Source organism: Electrona antarctica, assembly GCF_951216825.1.
Source record: "Electrona antarctica genome assembly, chromosome: 23".
Classification (NCBI taxonomy): domain Eukaryota; kingdom Metazoa; phylum Chordata; class Actinopteri; order Myctophiformes; family Myctophidae; genus Electrona; species Electrona antarctica.
The window spans coordinates 24,554,218-24,571,051 of record NC_136804.1 but is presented as its reverse complement, the minus strand read 5'-3'; the positions used below and the strand labels follow the sequence as shown (position 1 = coordinate 24,571,051).

General features: G+C 41.9%; 1 protein-coding gene across 2 annotated transcripts in view; it reads right to left on the bottom strand.

Annotated features, from left to right (window-relative positions):
* Positions 1–699: 699 nt before the first annotated feature.
* Positions 700–16,834, bottom strand: part of syt1a (synaptotagmin Ia) — a 157,055-nt gene continuing 140,920 nt past the window's right edge. For both annotated transcript variants that reach the window (XM_079493804.1, XM_079493805.1), the window contains 2 exons: positions 8,571–8,704; positions 700–5,487 (listed from right to left, as the gene is read on the bottom strand). In XM_079493804.1, coding sequence (XP_079349930.1) covers positions 5,281–5,487; positions 8,571–8,704 — 341 coding nt within the window. In that variant the 3' untranslated portion in view covers positions 700–5,280. The remainder of the gene's footprint in view (positions 5,488–8,570; positions 8,705–16,834) is intronic.

Below are 16,834 nucleotides of genomic sequence, written 5' to 3'. Positions count from 1 at the left end.
ATTGACAATGAACGGAGAAATTAGGTCAGGATTCCGCTAAATATGACGTAAATTAAACATCAAAACATTAAACACCATTGACATTGAAAATTTACGTCATATGTAAACGAGCAAATCAGCCAACCAATCACAGGCAACAGGCATTCTGATTGGCCAGTATGAGATGATGCATGATGATGTATGATGTGCTGATAATTCCGCTAAATATGACGTAAATTAAACATCAAAACATTAAACGCCATTGACATTGAAGGGAAAACTTACGTCATATGTAAACGAGCAAATCGGCGAACCAATCACATGTTGGTGGGAGCGCTTGGCCAATAAGGGACCACCTTATGTACCTTATGTGGCAATGTCAAATGTCCGCTAACATAAATTGATGTAAGATGACAAGAGCTCCCCTCGTTTCACATGGGTGTGATCTTTTAAATATCTATGGGGAGGGCTGTCTGACTGAGACAACATGTAGTCTAGGAAGGAAGTGAGACCAGTGTCTGTGACATCACTGGCACTTTGAAATACTAAAATATCTATTTCGTATTACACAAAAGTGTTTATCTCCCAAACATCATTCAAATAAGATATGGTTGCAAAAGGGGTTGAAGGGTTTCTTAACTCCAAGAATGTACACATTTGTACATTCTACTGCCCACAATGTGGACAATGTACCACGAGCAAATAAAGAACATGAAAAGGTTCTGTATCAACCGGAAATAAAACATTTTTTTTTATTGATAATTTGTGTATATGAAGTTATATAACAACAGTCAGAAAACTCCACAGAGTGAATCACTACACAAAGTGAAACCAAAACTGTAAAACACCTCGTCAAAAATGAAGGTATACACAGCAAATATATCTGTCAGCAGCTCGCTGTCACACGCGAGCAATATGGCAGGAAAAAACACCCCAAACAGTTCTACGAGATTACAGAGAAAATTTCCACACACAGAAATACTCAAGCAGGCAGTTGATATACACAAAGGCAACTAGGATCTTTCTACAGCATCAGATTCTAATACTTTACACAGCTTTGTCTTAAAAGATTAAGGCTAATCTATACAAGTGCTTTGTCGGATGACAAAAACGTGTCAACACTTTTGTTCAGTTGAAAATACAGTTTTTGTCATATGACAAAGTTGTTCCATGAAGTATAAATTAGCCGTTTTAGTGAGGCTTTTTGTTGGTGTCATTTGAGGGGATCTTAACTTCCTTGTCACACAGAGTTTGATTAAGTACGATAGGATGATTTGGGGTTGATTATGCATGCATACTTTGGTAGGAAACCGTAACAAGAGTAGCATTACATCGCAGGTAATGGCGTTTTCTTGTCGTATTCCACACACCTCACAATCTGAAGGGTTCTGCAATGCTGCTTATTACTGAATTTCCTGATATGTTTCACATGTGTATTATTAGAGTAACAATTATTATACTAAAACATCTTTCAGCGCTGATCCCATAATTCCATAAGCACCTCTTTTGAGTTGCTGTGGTCAAGTACTTTAATCCATGTTTTATATCTGAAGCTGATCTATAATTTATTAATCTACACATGTCAAACAAAGGAAGGAGTCCCTTGGTACAAGAAAGACTCAAAGGGGATAGGGGTGTAGTACAGCTGTGGTTAAAGTATATTCAATGATTTTGGAATGTTATTTAACAGGGGGAGTTGTACCCCATGGGCTTATAAATAAATTCCTATAATAGAAAATAATAAAAACACTCAAACAAATAAACAGCAAGTTTTTTGTTTTTTACAACGGAAAGTGCAAATTACACAAGAGGGGGGGTTGGGGAGGGAGTAATCTACACCAACACACAGTCCATACTGTACATTCAAATTCCTCATCTTAAATATAAAAGAGTATTCATTAGGTCAGCAAATGAAACAAAAAAAAACAACTAAAAAACATGAATGAATGAAAATTACAATAGCAGTATGATATGGGCATGTTGTTAATTGATAAAATGGCGTTTGTGTGACAGACTATAATTATATTCAGGTCATCTGATATTTATTATACCTTTTTTGGACACGTGTAAATATATACATGGCATTTTGTGCGGGGACAGGGACATTTAAGTGTCTAGTTTGGTATTTTTCCTAATACTCCCTGAAATGTCTGACACTGGAACTGTGTGCAAGAGGAGAAATGAACTGGAGGAAACCCTGTGCACAGTTGAACAGGTGTTCAAGGTCCAACCGTTGCAGAATCCACATGCGCTGTATCCTGACCTACACCATACAATCCCGGGTGTTAATTTAACTACAAGACTGTGTATACAAATGCACATTTGTAAACTCAAGGGTCACAAATGGATAAATTAACACGGAGGATTTTAAAGTGTAACCATTAAACTGGAAAGTCAAAAGTCATCTTTAGATCTATGATCTTTTTCTTGGGGGCAACACCACCCACATAACACTACAGAATGCGATGGGACATATACGTACATATTGCACAGTGCTCAACAAGATGCTGTGTGAAGCGACCCACTGGCACTCCCGGGAAAAAGAAAAAACCCTGTCTTGCATCTTTTTGAGTGCATAGCCCTGTCCATATGGGCCCCCGCTAGTCCAGACATGACAGCGGACGATGCTATGCACGCTCTCTTTCTGCATGTAGAAGGGAAATGGCATTTAATGCTACAACATCACTACAGAACAGACTGGTTCGCTACCTACTGATAAAGTCTACATCTCTAAGCACACACGGCAGTCACAGTGATACACAAAGCAGTCCTCAGAGACGCCAATGGAATGACAAGTAGCATTTTCATAATAGTGCTATCAACTACACAATAACATTGAAAACATTTAGAAAATCCTCCTGACGCTATCGCATCGAGTATATGCAAGAGGTTCCTCCAAGGTAAGAGACTTCATGGATTTCATGGATTAAAACGTATTCCTCTTTTACCTGGACCCGTAGCATGGACATGATGGACTAATATTAATCACCTACGCAGACCATTAACTTTTACGGTTGTTTTTTCATTTGCTCTTGACGTTGTCCTGTGCCGACAACAAAACAAAACGAACTGCTGTTGGCTCAAAGACGATTTGTCATGTACAGCTTTCACGCAGGGATAGACATTATAAATGGCCCGCTGGCCCGGAAGTACTATTCACAACCTCTGGGCCAGGAGAACACCCCTTCCACTTGCCTACTATGGCCAGTAAAATTAATGCCATTTAAAAAGAAAAGCCCTAACATTTAAGTTCAGATTTTTCAGTCGTTCAAATTTCCCTTAATGTCTACCCCTGTTCACGTATAACACCATTCAAGAACTTTAAGAGTCCCTGGGGCAGATGGTCCCCTGCAACGAAGAAGTATCCTGAAATGAACTCAGCCAACATATTTCAAAATTGTGTAAAGAAGTCAACAAGCTATTGTCGGTTTAAAGACATCCAGTGCAAAAACAGTAGCCACATAAAAGGTTAAGATTGGCAGTAAAACATGGCTAGCTCTATTGTCACTGTGAGAAGAAGGCAACTCAAAGCAAAGGCTGCTATTCAGGGCACCTTTGCAGCCAAAGACATTGTTCCCAATAAATGAAAGCTACAGCTACTATAGCTCATGGGAGTGTGTGTGCATTAAGAGAGAGAGCGGCTGTACACATAGCACACCTCTCTGTAAATGGCAGTGTTTAGACACTAACTTCACCTCTGTCAATAATATAAGCATATATCGACCCAACCGGTTGCTCACCTCAAGTTGAAGCTTTACTCTCAAGTTTTTTTTTCTCTCTGATTGAAGGCAAGAGGATCCTATCAGAAGAGAGACAGACCCAGGCATTGGTCGACCTCCCCATCCCCAGCCTTTAGTTATTATTGTTAAAAAAAACATGCAGTTTAATAAAAAATAGTAAGATGCTAAAATGATCTATAATAGTCATCTCTAATACTAGAGTCACACGACTCCTTCCTGGAGACTGGACTCCAGCCTGAATGCAAGATATTTCCAACAATGACAAGGCTATACTGAAAGTAAACGAGATCGTAGAACAAGCTAAAGGACACAGTGGCTACAGCATGGTGCTTTTCCGCATGGGAGTCTTCTTGTTCTGACATAGTCACGGAAGAGTCTTTTGTGATTACGGTGACCATTATTGTCCAATTTTATAGGGGCGAAAAAGCAGAGTCACTATACAACTAAAGGATGACCTTAAAACCCAAAAATAAATACATAATTTGTGTCGACTCCGACAATGATGTGCGTCAAGCTATAACATAGGTAATCTGATTGAAAAACAAGTATAAAAAAGTCCCAAGAAATCATGTGCTTGTTTAATTTTCAGCAGCATACTTTTTTTTCCCTCCCACTGAACCATAGTAGTTAATGGCCTTGTATTTGTGGAGCGTGTATATTCATCTACTAGTGTATCCTCTGGTGATATTTTATTGAACGTAATGCCTGATGTCGTCCATTACAATGTGAATATACTTCCACTGGCATCTTGCAGGTTGGAATTCTCTTTTTTTATATTCTGGAATGCAATAAGGTAGAATTTTCAAATCCTGGGATATAATATAATATTGGCTTTCCTCTATATCTGCATTTACATAATTTAAAATAGAACATCTTATTAAAAACATTGAGATATACACAGATTAGGAAACGGGTAACAACATACAAACACAAACTAGAAATCATTTTTGTCTGCGTACTGATATATACAACTTGTGGTACAATAAATTCTTTCAGTCATGCGCTATCTATACAGATCATATTGCTTAAAAGAAGGGGGCATTTTGGTCAGGGGGTATAAGGGCATGGGGATTCACAACACATTAATGAGAGAGAGAGAGCCAGAGAGAGAGAGAGAGAGAGAGAGAGAGAGAGACTGAGGCACCTTTTCCACCAAAAGAACATTGGTTCTAGAAATGGTTCTGGTTTCTTTTTGGTTCCAGTTCTGAACCAACTTTGAGGGTTCTGAACCAATTAATTTTCAGTGGAACTGGTTCAATATTATAGGCAGTTCAACCCCGGTGGAAAAGGAGAGCGAGATCGAGAGACAAAGAGAGGGCCAAAACCTGACAAAGGAAACGAGTCTGAACAACGTGGGGCCAAGAAAGATGTCACGAGGACGTTTAGAAACTGGGAACGGGGAGACATACAGTGTCAGATTTGTGTTTGGTCAGGTGGGATAGGAGGGGGGGGGGGGGGGTTACTGACGATGGATGGACCCATATATCACTGAGGTATTTACACATACTGGCTAAAGAGCACTACGTGTGGGCGGGAGCGGAAAGGGCACCCGGCCGTCGGCCTATTTCTTGGTGGAGAGCTGGGAGTCCACCTCCTCCTCAACCTTGAGCACGTGCCACTGGGCGATGGGTCTCCTGGGGTTGGCCAGCATGTCGGACCAGTGGCGCAGCTCAGTCCCCGAACTGTTGAGGCCCACAAAGACCTTACCGATGGCATCGTTCTTGCCGATCTTGTCATAGTCCAGAACAGTTACAACAATTTGAACTTTCTGAAAGGGGGTGGGGGGGAGAAGGAGTGGAGAAATGGACAGGAAAAGAAAAAGATCGGTTTGTGGAACAAAAGCATTTGCTATACCATAAATAAAACACCCCTACAAGTGCATAAAGAAGAAACACCCTATCAAGTGCATAGAAAAAAAGGAGGGTGTCAGCTCATCTTCTAATCTAATAGACGCATGCTTGCTTAGATAAAATAAATGGCGATGCTTCCTCTACAAAGGCTTTACAGACCCAAGGCACCTACGTAACTCTGAATACTCATCAGAATATAAACAACAGGAGCATTGTCAGACAGGAATGTGATATCAGTGCCATCAAACAACCCACCCAGAAGAGTTAGCGCTCTTTATCATGTACCTACAGTATATTCACTTCTGAAGTCCAGAAATATACCAACCAACATGCTCATTAGGGCACTCAGGAAAAAAATCGATTCGAATTTGAATCAAATCGTATTATATAAACGATTCAAAATCGATTCACAATTTCCAGAAATCGATTGCTGGTTGAAGTTAAAGGATATTTTATTATATTGTGTTTGTAATATGAAATATAAGCTTATAATCACAGTAAAAATCATGTCTTAAAGGGACACTTTCCTGGGGTCTTTGTGTGTGTGTAATATGTGGTTTTAGATATTTTAGATTTTAGCAGTGTCCATGATGTCACAGACATTGGTCTCACTTCCTTCCTGGACTACATGTTGTCTCAGTAAGACAGCCCCCCCCCCCCTATCCACAAGCACCCCAAGAATTGGAATCGAATCGAGAATCATTTTGATTTGAAAAAAATATATTTTTAATCGAACCGTGGCCCCCTAGAATCGGAATCGGATGGTGAGATAGCAGAAGATTCACAGCCCTAATGCTCATCCAGACAGTACAGTAGCTCTCATTGGGAGTGAATAGCATTCCTCCTGAGTCCCGACCAGGCCAGACTGCTCTAATTACTCAGAGGTATACAGCACTCGGCGTGTGTTTATTTTTCATTTTTTAAAAGAGGTGCGCTGCATAGAGGAGTGACCTGGACGTCAAAGAATATGAATGACTGCACAAAGAAACCCTGATTACGTTTCGATCGTCCAGTCTAGCGTATTGAGATAGCGCCACGCCGCCAGTGTGCATGAACACAGAGCCACTGCTCTGAAAGAGCATGCCTAACACGGCGTGTAATGAAATAGTGAATACCCAGGCGGGCCGGTTGGGGGTTAGGTGATGTTTTAAAAGGGAACGTTCACCTTCAGATTGCTCATGAAAGTGAATGAAATTAACTTTTTGATTGGAGGTTAGAAGAAGTCCTCTTTGGTACCATTGTACAGCAGCTCGTCGGCAAATATACATGATTCAAAAAAGCTATTGAATTTGAAATGTAATCCTTCACGCCATCTAGGCAATGTTCCCTGTCTCATGTATAGCAATAATGTGGTCTTACGGGTGTGGATGTGAGATGCCCAGCATTTGGATAACAATCATTTATTGGCAAAACCTGCATTGCCTCCACAGATTATGTATGTAGAATGCTGAGGTGAGACAGTGACAAATGTCCTATTAACCCCTTGAGGGCCCGGACCTATTTAATCCATTCATAAAATGCCCATCATTTATAGCGCCCGGACCACTTTTACCGGCGCACCGGAAGTTGTTGTGAATGTGTGTGTAGCAGCTAACAATAGCCACACCACTCTAGAGTCGATCGACAGCAACGGGAGGTAAGAATAAATCTATCGCGACTAGCGACTGGACCGCGGAGCGCCGTCTAACACAGGATCTTTTTTCATAATTAGACGGGATGATTTAGATCGCGAGTTATGAACGTTTTAAGATTTTCGTTTTCGTCCGCTAAACAGGCAGGGAACATTTTCGATGACATGTCACTGTTGTGCAACACCGAGGATTGGACAACAAGTGCTCCTAGGCTGTGGAGCGATGTGATCGGTTTTGATATCATTAATCTCCGTCCCATTTATCAATCTCCGTCTGGGGGCACTTGACCATGAACTTGAACTTGACGGTGATCTCCGTCTGGGGCCTCTAAACTGTTAAGAGTCACAAGATTAAGCAATTAAAAGCAATGTTTGTAATCTTCACACAATTAGTGAGGCAAAATGTTTTGATTAATTGTGCAAAAAGCAGCACTATAACAACCACTACATTTCCTAAAAGAGGTTCCATGTAAGTCATCTGGAGGTGGGATGGCTAATGAAAGCCACATTTAATTACAAATAATTATCCCTTATGAAAACAAATTCGTTGCAATTAATTTCACACACAGCTGCCTCCTTCCTCCCAGAATGAGAAGTTGCCCCGCTCTTCAGAGGTAGTGTTCAATAGTATTGGCCAATCAAGCATTTACAGCTCAATCAATGGTAGGCTTCTAGGCTACTCATTATTATCCAAGGAGGATTGTGAAAACAATCACGTTTGAAAAATAAATGCATACCTTAAATCTTACTATTTTGTTTTTTTGTCCGCTAGACTACAGTATCTGAACCTTGAATCAAGGTTTAGCTTTTTTCCCCAAAGTTGGGAGACTCTTTCCATGTAAAGCAACTTTGAGTACTTGTATTACTTATTATTATTATTATTCGATTTCAGAAAAGCTTATTCCATATTGCCTGGAGTGTTGAAGTCCCATCTGTGCATTTGTTTTATCATCTTTCAGGGAATAGAAAAAAACCTTTACTAGTGAGCTTTTTGTCTTTCATCGCTGACAAACAGCCGTACATGCAACTCAATCATGACAATGAATGGTAATCATTTTGCGGCATGCTATTTCGGTGTTAAGCTTCATGCGACAGGTGTGCAATCAGTGAAGTGCATAGAATTGTATTGTATCTCACCACTCTACTGAGTAATTATCCTGCCAAACTGACAAACCTACACGGATTCAAAATTGAGGTATTAACTTTCTGAAATAAAAAAAAAACATATTATGGTCACAGCTGAAAGGCTTCAATTATCTTTTTTTAATTTATATTTCTGAAAAGCAGATTTTGTGTGCACGGGTGCACCTCTCTGCACTTAACAGTGTAATCTAATTGTAATCTGCCAAACCCATGGACATCCGTACGTACCTGGATTTGTTCGAATGGTACTTCGAAGCTGAAGGACTCGTTGTAGTAAGGGTTAAGAGTGTTCTTCTTGATTGTCGTCTTCTTCTTCTTCAGCCTCTTACCATTCTGCATCAGGTGGATCTTCACGTATGGATCTGTGGAGGGAGAGAAGAGAAGAGCGCGTCGGGTCAATTAGGGAACAAGGTGTTACTGAGTGGGTCTGTTATCCACATGCTTAAAGACTCCTTTGTAGATACTGAAAGCACCGGCCTTTGAACTGCTCTCTTTTGAACTGAGTGCCAGTTTGACAGCATGTTAATCAGACATTGAAACGCCGTAAGAAATACAAATGCATTTCACGACGAGCGCAGAAGGCTGGTATTTATTGATAAAGCGTGCTTGTGAGATTGCTGTGTGTTTTCTACATTTTCCACTGGGGACCTCATTTACATTTCCACCCAAAATGCCATCTGGACTCCCTGAAGAGTGGCCTGCTGAGGTCAGACAACCTCCCTCCCTCCACGCCATCCAATAGAGAGCAGCCGTCACTCACGACCATTAACAAGCAGTATGTTGGGCCATCCTTCTGATTTGTTCATCTTCTGAATGCTAATCATCACGGAGAAGAGAAGAGAGCCCTGGTCAGGGACTTAAAAAAAAGAAAATTGTACTTTGAAATGATGAAACTGACACTGATTTAAATAGAAGTGCACTATGTGGTGTTTCAGCATCAGGGACACTGTGGATCATTTGGTTGCCCTACGCATGATATGCTTGTTCTGCCCCCTCGCCCCGATGAGTTGCGCTGTGTTTCCTCATGCAGATCGGCTACTTTCGCAGTTTGATCACTCTGATTTGTCCTAATGTTGACACTTAAACTCACTGCTAGACCGGGGGCGGGGAAGAGGGGCTGCTTCAGCTATGAGCAGATCCACATGGGCACGCGCAGTGGTGTGATGCTCATAGAACGCAGTACCACGCCGTGGTACCAAAAACATTGTGACGTGCACGCGCAGGTACGGAACGGAACGGTGCACGTGCGTGCACGCTAGAATGCGTCCCCCTAGATTCAAGAGAAGACGCACCTAACCTCGGGTCAGCAGACTTTCCAAGACGCACCAAGTACCCCCCTATGCATAACAACAGCTTTATTACCTGAGCGCACGTTCTCAGACACGGTAAGCTGCACAGCACAGCGGTATGGCTCCAGTAGTCTAGTGCTTTTGTTGTTTTGCACGCGACAAGAATGCCTCCTCCACCATCAAAGAACATATTCATTCGTCCAAAGCAAAGTTAGTTTCGCTACTGTGCAGTAAAGAAGTTTGTCTGATTATTTTACGTCTACTTTTGCGTTTGTGTGTCTAAAACGCTCATACACTATTTAAAAATATAGGCTTAGGCTATATCAGCTGTTCTGTGCGCATGCCACGATGCGCACATGTAGGCACGTGCGCGTGAGTGCGCGTGAGTGCACATGCGTGCGCGTGACGTTCCGTGGTACAGAGAAAAAAACAAATCACCATTACACCACTGGTGCAACTCGAGGACGCACGCACAGGTGCTCGTTATTAAGCGGCAGAGCCGCGGAGAAAATTATTATTATGAGGATCGGCTTGGCACATTTCGTTGCCCCCCTCTGCATGTTGCGAGGAGGGCATGGTTGCCCTGTGTGTACAATGCGTACTATGCGTATGCCTAGCGGCGGTACTGTTCGGCATTGGCAAATTAACTTGTTGATTGGAAGTTAGAAGAACTCTTTTGTAACCAGCTTGCAAATATGTGATGATTCAAAAATAAATTGAATTTAAAATGTATTCCTCAAGCCATCTATGCAATTTTCCCAGTCTTGCATATCTTATGTGGTCTTACAGGCGTGGATGTGAGAGGCCCAGAACAAACTAGAATACAAAAAGTATTTATTGGCAAAACCCACCTTGCCTCCACAGATTCTTTATTTATGTTGAGTAGAATGCTGAGCTGAGACAGTGACAAATGTCTTATTAGAGTCACAACATAAAGCAATTAAAAGCAATGTTTGTAATCTTCACACAATTAGTGAGACAAACTGCTTTGATTTGATTAATTGTGCGAAAAGCAGCACTAAGCTCAAGTAGCTTTAACAAGCAGGATGTTGGGCTATCCTCCTGATTTGCTCGTCTTCTGAATGTTAATCATCAACATCAGGGCTACAAGCAAAAACAAATCATTAATCGTTAATCGTTAAATAAATGGTGCATTTATATAGCGCCTTTATCCAAGGCGCTTTACATAGATTGTGCATTACATTCACCCATTCACACACATTCATACACCGATGGCGTCAGAAACCATGCAAGGCACCAACCAGCACATCAGGAGCAATTAGGGGTTCAGCGTCTTGCTCAAGGACACTTCGACACTAACTAACTAACTAGAAGTGCACTATGGGTGCACTATGGGATTTCAAGGAATGGATTTAGGATTGTTGTGACACAAGGACATAAGGCAAATTAACTTGTTAATGGTCCTCTTTTGCAGCATGTTTAAGACAAATATGTGATCATTCAAAAAGCAATTGAATTAAAATCTAATCCTCAAGACATCTATGTTTAATTTTTTTTCATTTCAACCTTTATTTAGTTCTCGGAGAACACACTGAGGGCTGAGACCCTCTTTTCAGTGGTGCCGAGATTACAACACATCAACAATGTACAATGGGGGGGACAAAGAAAACAAAACATAGATGAATAAAGTAAATTACTGGTAATAATAACATAGTAATAACACATTACATAGTGATCAACTCAATTAAAACAGGTACAGTTGATATTTACCAACGTTGATATGTCAAGTTGAAAGCGATATAGAGAAGGAAGAGAGCTGTACTTTAGTGAAGTTTGTAGGGTGTTCCAAGTGTGTGGGGCAGCGCACTTGAAAGCAGATTTTCCAGAAGTGGTGGAGGTATGTATGGTCTCAAGCATCAAATAGTCTTGAGAGCGTGTATGATGAGAAATAGTTTTCCATTGTAAAAGAGAGTTTAAATAAGAAGGTGAGTTCCCAATTAGAGCTTTATAGATAAATAAAAACCAGTGTTGGTCTCTTCTTGACGCAAGTGAGGGCCAACCAACCTTATTGTACAGTATGCAATGATGGGTGTTATAGCTGTCGCCTGTTATAAATCTGAGGGCAGAATGGTAAACTGGGTCTAAGATTTTAAGTGTGGTAGCTGATGCGTTTCTGTAAATAATGTCCCCATAGTCCAAGGCGGAGATGAAAAGTGCTTCAATTAGTCTCTTTCTAGTAGGCCAAGGAAAGCAGGATCTGTTTCGGTAAAAAAAGCCAAGCTTCATTCGCAATTTCTTTGCTAAAATCTCAATGTGTGTGTTAAAAGTAAGTTTCTCGTCCAGCCAGATCCCGAGATATTTATAGTAAGGTACTCGTTCAATGGTAGTGCCATTTGAGGTGTATAGCTGAGGCTCATTTTCATTTAAAGCTCTTCTCTTAGTAAAAAACATAAGTTTGGTCTTTTCAGCATTTAAAACCAATTTTAGATCCAGCAATGATTTCTGGAAAACATCAAAGGCAAGTTGCAACATATGAGTAGATTTCTCCACAGAGTCTGAGAAACAATATAAGATTGTATCATCAGCATATAAATGTATATTACAGGTCTGTAATGTATTTACAGTATTATTGATATATATAATAAACAGTATGGGACCCAAAATCGAGCCTTGGGGTACTTGGGGTATGTAGTTTTGCCAGTCTCATGTGTTATGTGGTCTTACAGGTGTGGACTTGGTTGTGACACAAGGACAATGTTTCGGCATGCGAATCCCTTGACTCCTTCAAAACCGCTCTGAAAGGGCACCTACGGACGGCTGCAATTCGAAACTGGCCCCCGTAAAATCTGAATCCCCCACGCCCCACCCACCCCTTTTCCCCCTCACTGTATATGTTTTTTGTTTCCCTTTTTACCTCCTTTATGATGTTTTCCTGTTTTTGGCTATATAGAAGTGTATATTTGTACGTCTCTAAATGTTCTGATGAATTGAAAATGGTGGAGCCTATTGTGAACAAGTGTAATGCTTTATGGTGTCGTCCACGGTTAACAGTTTTTGTATTGAGTTGTGCTTGAAATGTACTGTAATTCTGCAAACTGTTAATAAATACTTCAATAAATACAATCAATCAATCATAGGCAAACGAGGCACGTATCTACCATAGAGGCAAGGGAGACAGTTGCCTCCCCATCTCCCTTTGAAAAACACTGATTGAGAAAAGAGAGAGAGAACCTTATTGTGCGATTTAAAGCACAGTTAATTACTAGGCTACTTCCCTGGGAAAGAGAACAAGAGTTAATTGCGACAATGATTTGATTTACGCATCATTGCGACCGCTAGGTCACACTTACTATGAAAACGAGCATCACGCAGCTGCGGCACACACACAACACACGCAGGGGCGGGCACGCACGCACGCACGCACACACACACACACACACACACACACACACACACACACACACTTTTGAGCAGCATTGGGCCAAACGCATGAACGATGAACGAAAAATATGGCGTTAGCATTCAATCGCACCTTTGTTTTAACCGCGGAACATTTCTCACTGGGCGCGTTTCACAAGTAGGCCTACTGAATAGGCTGCTGCACGCCTGCACAGCAGCACTCCACTCTACAGCTCCGTCAGTCAGACAACAACAAAGCCCAAACGAATCAATGAAGAAGAAGCCGCTTATATCGCTTTTGCTCCGTGGATGGGACAACATTTAAAAGCTATCGGATGGATAACAGCATGGTTGTGTGCAATATCGGAGGGAAAGGTTCCATAATCCATATGACCAACGTTAGCTTCCATGCTAGCTGTTTCATATCTCACAGAGGACACCGACCGGAGGCTTGTGGTGATTTCACCACAGCACGAAGCTGTCAAGCTGTCCTCGATGCGAAGCAGCAAGCGTGAAAGTCTGTGGTCAGACAATGGTCTGCCCGAACCCCATGTGAAATGCACTCCCCAGCTAGTTCATTCCACAGTTTTTGATTTTATTCCTTTGTCTTAGTGTTTTCCCCCATAATAAAGTTGTTTCATTTGTTTTCTCATGCCCCCCATGTAAAGCACATTTGAGTATTCATATAGTCTATATGAATACTCAAATGTGCTTTACATTACATTATTCGAGTGTCTATTATAGACACTGAAGATACTTCATATAGGCACTTGCTGCACTTGTTTATCTGTTGGATTTGGATATTAAGTAGCCTTTGATTTAAAAAAACATAATGAAGTGACATTATTCCGGCAGAGTGTATCAGCCCTAGCGGTCACTACTCGCCTTTAAGGCGTCTTACTGGTGTTACACCATATAGGCTGACAACCTCTCGCCCCTCTGGTGGTGGGGTCCGCTGTGGTCCGCGGTGACATGACACACGTCATGTCCAGGGGGGGGGGGGGGGGGGGTACTTGTTCATGAAGCTGCCTCACGCTACAGAAACAGGAGATAGGCTCCTGCCCCTATGGGCCATGGCAATGCTTACTTGCAAAGTGGCATCAGATGAGCGAGAGCTTGTGTAAACACCAGTGGTGTCATCCTTGTAGAACGCAGTTGTGCCGTGCACGCGCAGGTACGGAAAGGAACAGTGCACGGCGCGCATGCACCGATGCACGCTAGAACGCGTCCCCCTAGATTCAAGAGAAGACGCACCTAACCACTCACACCAGACTTTCCAAGATGCACCAAGTACCCAGTCTAGGTTTACTGGCGGTGGGCGCGACGCGCTATTTTCACACTGTGTCAAGTAGCCACTACTTTGCATAACGACAGCTTTAATTGTTTACCTGAACGCACGTTAATGGTAAGCAACACAGCACAGCAGTATGGCTCCAGTAGGCTTCAAGGTTTGCAATGTTTAGTGTTTTGTCCTGTCCATGTACGTTTTGTTTTGTTTTATTGTTTACATGTACAATAATGATTGTGACATGTATCTGTGTTGGGAGCCCCTCGAAAACGAGATGGTACATCTCAAGGGGTCTTTTTCCTAATAAAGAAACTTGAATCAGCAATTGGGAAACACAAGTGGTTTGTGTGAGAGAGAGAGAGAGAGAGAGAGAGAGAGAGAGAGAGAGACAGTGGAGGATGCACTTGTGCAGGAAGGTCAAACGGAGGAGGTCAGTCCTTGGAATTACGAGACAAATAATTATGAAAAGCTTTTACATTGGCTGCATATGTATTTCATCTAACTAGACCCGTTGCCCGCACTGGTCAACTCAGGAACAGTGACATGGAGGGCAAAATTGGCCCACAGGCCGGACTTTGGACACCACTGTCTTAAAGATAGGGATGGTGGTGATGTGTGTTGCATGTTTAACAGTGGCATTATACAGTAATTGAAGCACCAGGCAACACATTTGTTTGTTTGTGTTTCATGGATGATTGGATGGTAACGGGGCTTAATGGCTTAATGGCTGAACAACATCCATCTAAACACATAAGGACATGAACTTACAAATAAGACTGTGAAGTAATAGCTTCTATAAAAAACAACTGAGACATTGTGCACAGATTTATATTAAAGTTCTAACAATTCAGTTGGCAAAACTTATTTTAGGTTGTGCTGTACTGTCCTCTGACCTTGAGACTACCTGCTCATGCTTTGACTAACCAGTAAGACACCTGAGGGCGAGAAGCTGCATCCGCCTTGTCGACGGCAGACTGCTGGGCGAGCGCTGGTGCTTTGGCATGGGGGGTCAGATCAACATGGAATTAATTATGAATACTGTACTGGCCATATAAGGAGCATGTCTTGAGTGTACAGGCTTTGATGAGATCAGATCAACATATGGAATGTCAGAACAGGTCAGCTCCATACAGTGTATGTATGGAGATCTAAGGGTGGTAGCGGGGACATTCTCTTGAGTGTACAGGGTTTGATGAGTGCTCAGGTAGGGCCGGGCATTCATTTTCGGGCCTGTTGAGAACTCTAGTTTTCGCCGGCTGAGGGGCTGCACTAATAACTTTGGGGCAGGCCCGTCTAGAGTTTGAAATTTGAATGGACCTAAGTCAAAAGGGAGACATCGAAGAGGAAGGATGGATGGGGAAAGATCAACATATGGAATGCCAGAACAGGTTCTGACATATATCCATATATGGAGATCTAAGGGTTTGAGGTCAGTTGTAGAGTTGCTGGCCAATATTGATAACATCAGGGATCTCCATATATGGGCTTAACTGCGACAGCAGGTCGCATTTACTATATATGACATCATCTCCAACAACAACGGGAGGTACTGTATGATTCATTCTAACGCGACTAGCGACGGGACCGCGATGGGCCGTCAAAAACATAATCTTTGATTAGAATTGGACGGATTGATTTAGATCAAGAGTGATTCACGTTTTAAGATTTTCGGTCTCTCTTGAATGTTGCCCAACAGGCGCTCCCAGCCTGTGGAGCGATGCGCTCTGTTATGATATCAATAAAGTTCCGTCCTTTTATTAATCTCTGTCCTGAGCGTCGAGTGTTATTATTTGATAGGACGGAGACCTCCTTCGGTCGCAATCATCACTATAACATAAGTACTCTGTGTTTCGCTGTTGTTGAAGTTGTAAGTATTCTTGTATGTTGTTTTGTTTTATTTTGTCTTTTGCCAACTGTCTGTGAAATTTGTGTCTAAATGTATGAAAGAAAAACAATGTATGCATCTGTGGACCCCCTTGAAAACGAAATGATTCATCTCAAGGGGTTATTCCCAATAAATCATTTAAATTCATTAATTAATTAATTCCATAGTCATGTGGAATTGTCCATGGATTCCATATGTACAAAGTACCTAGGGTGTATGTATTTATGTGGACAGCAGCACTGAAACATGTGAGATTCTTAACGATAGCAAATATCAGACACACACGCTTAGCCTCCGCCTTTAATCTCTTATCCAATTTGGAGGCGGACAAAAGCTGATTGCAGAGTTATAGTTCCATATCCTGGACCTATACTGAGATGACCACAACGGGGACATGAATGACAGAGAAGGGGTGAAGGGTTGACGGACAAAGGGCGAGCAAGAAAAATGGGAAATGGAGTGCATGTCCATTATCACTCTCCTGCTGAGACAGTCACCACATGACAAGAGGCTGAAGGTGTGTGTGTGTGCGTGTGTGTGTGTGCGTGTGTGCGTGTGTGCGTGCGTGTGTGTGGCTACGTGCGACGTGTGTGAGTTTTCCGTTTGTGAAAGAGAAGAGAAGAATTTGTCCAGCGGTATCTAAATGAGAATCTTCTCCACTGTCATCTAC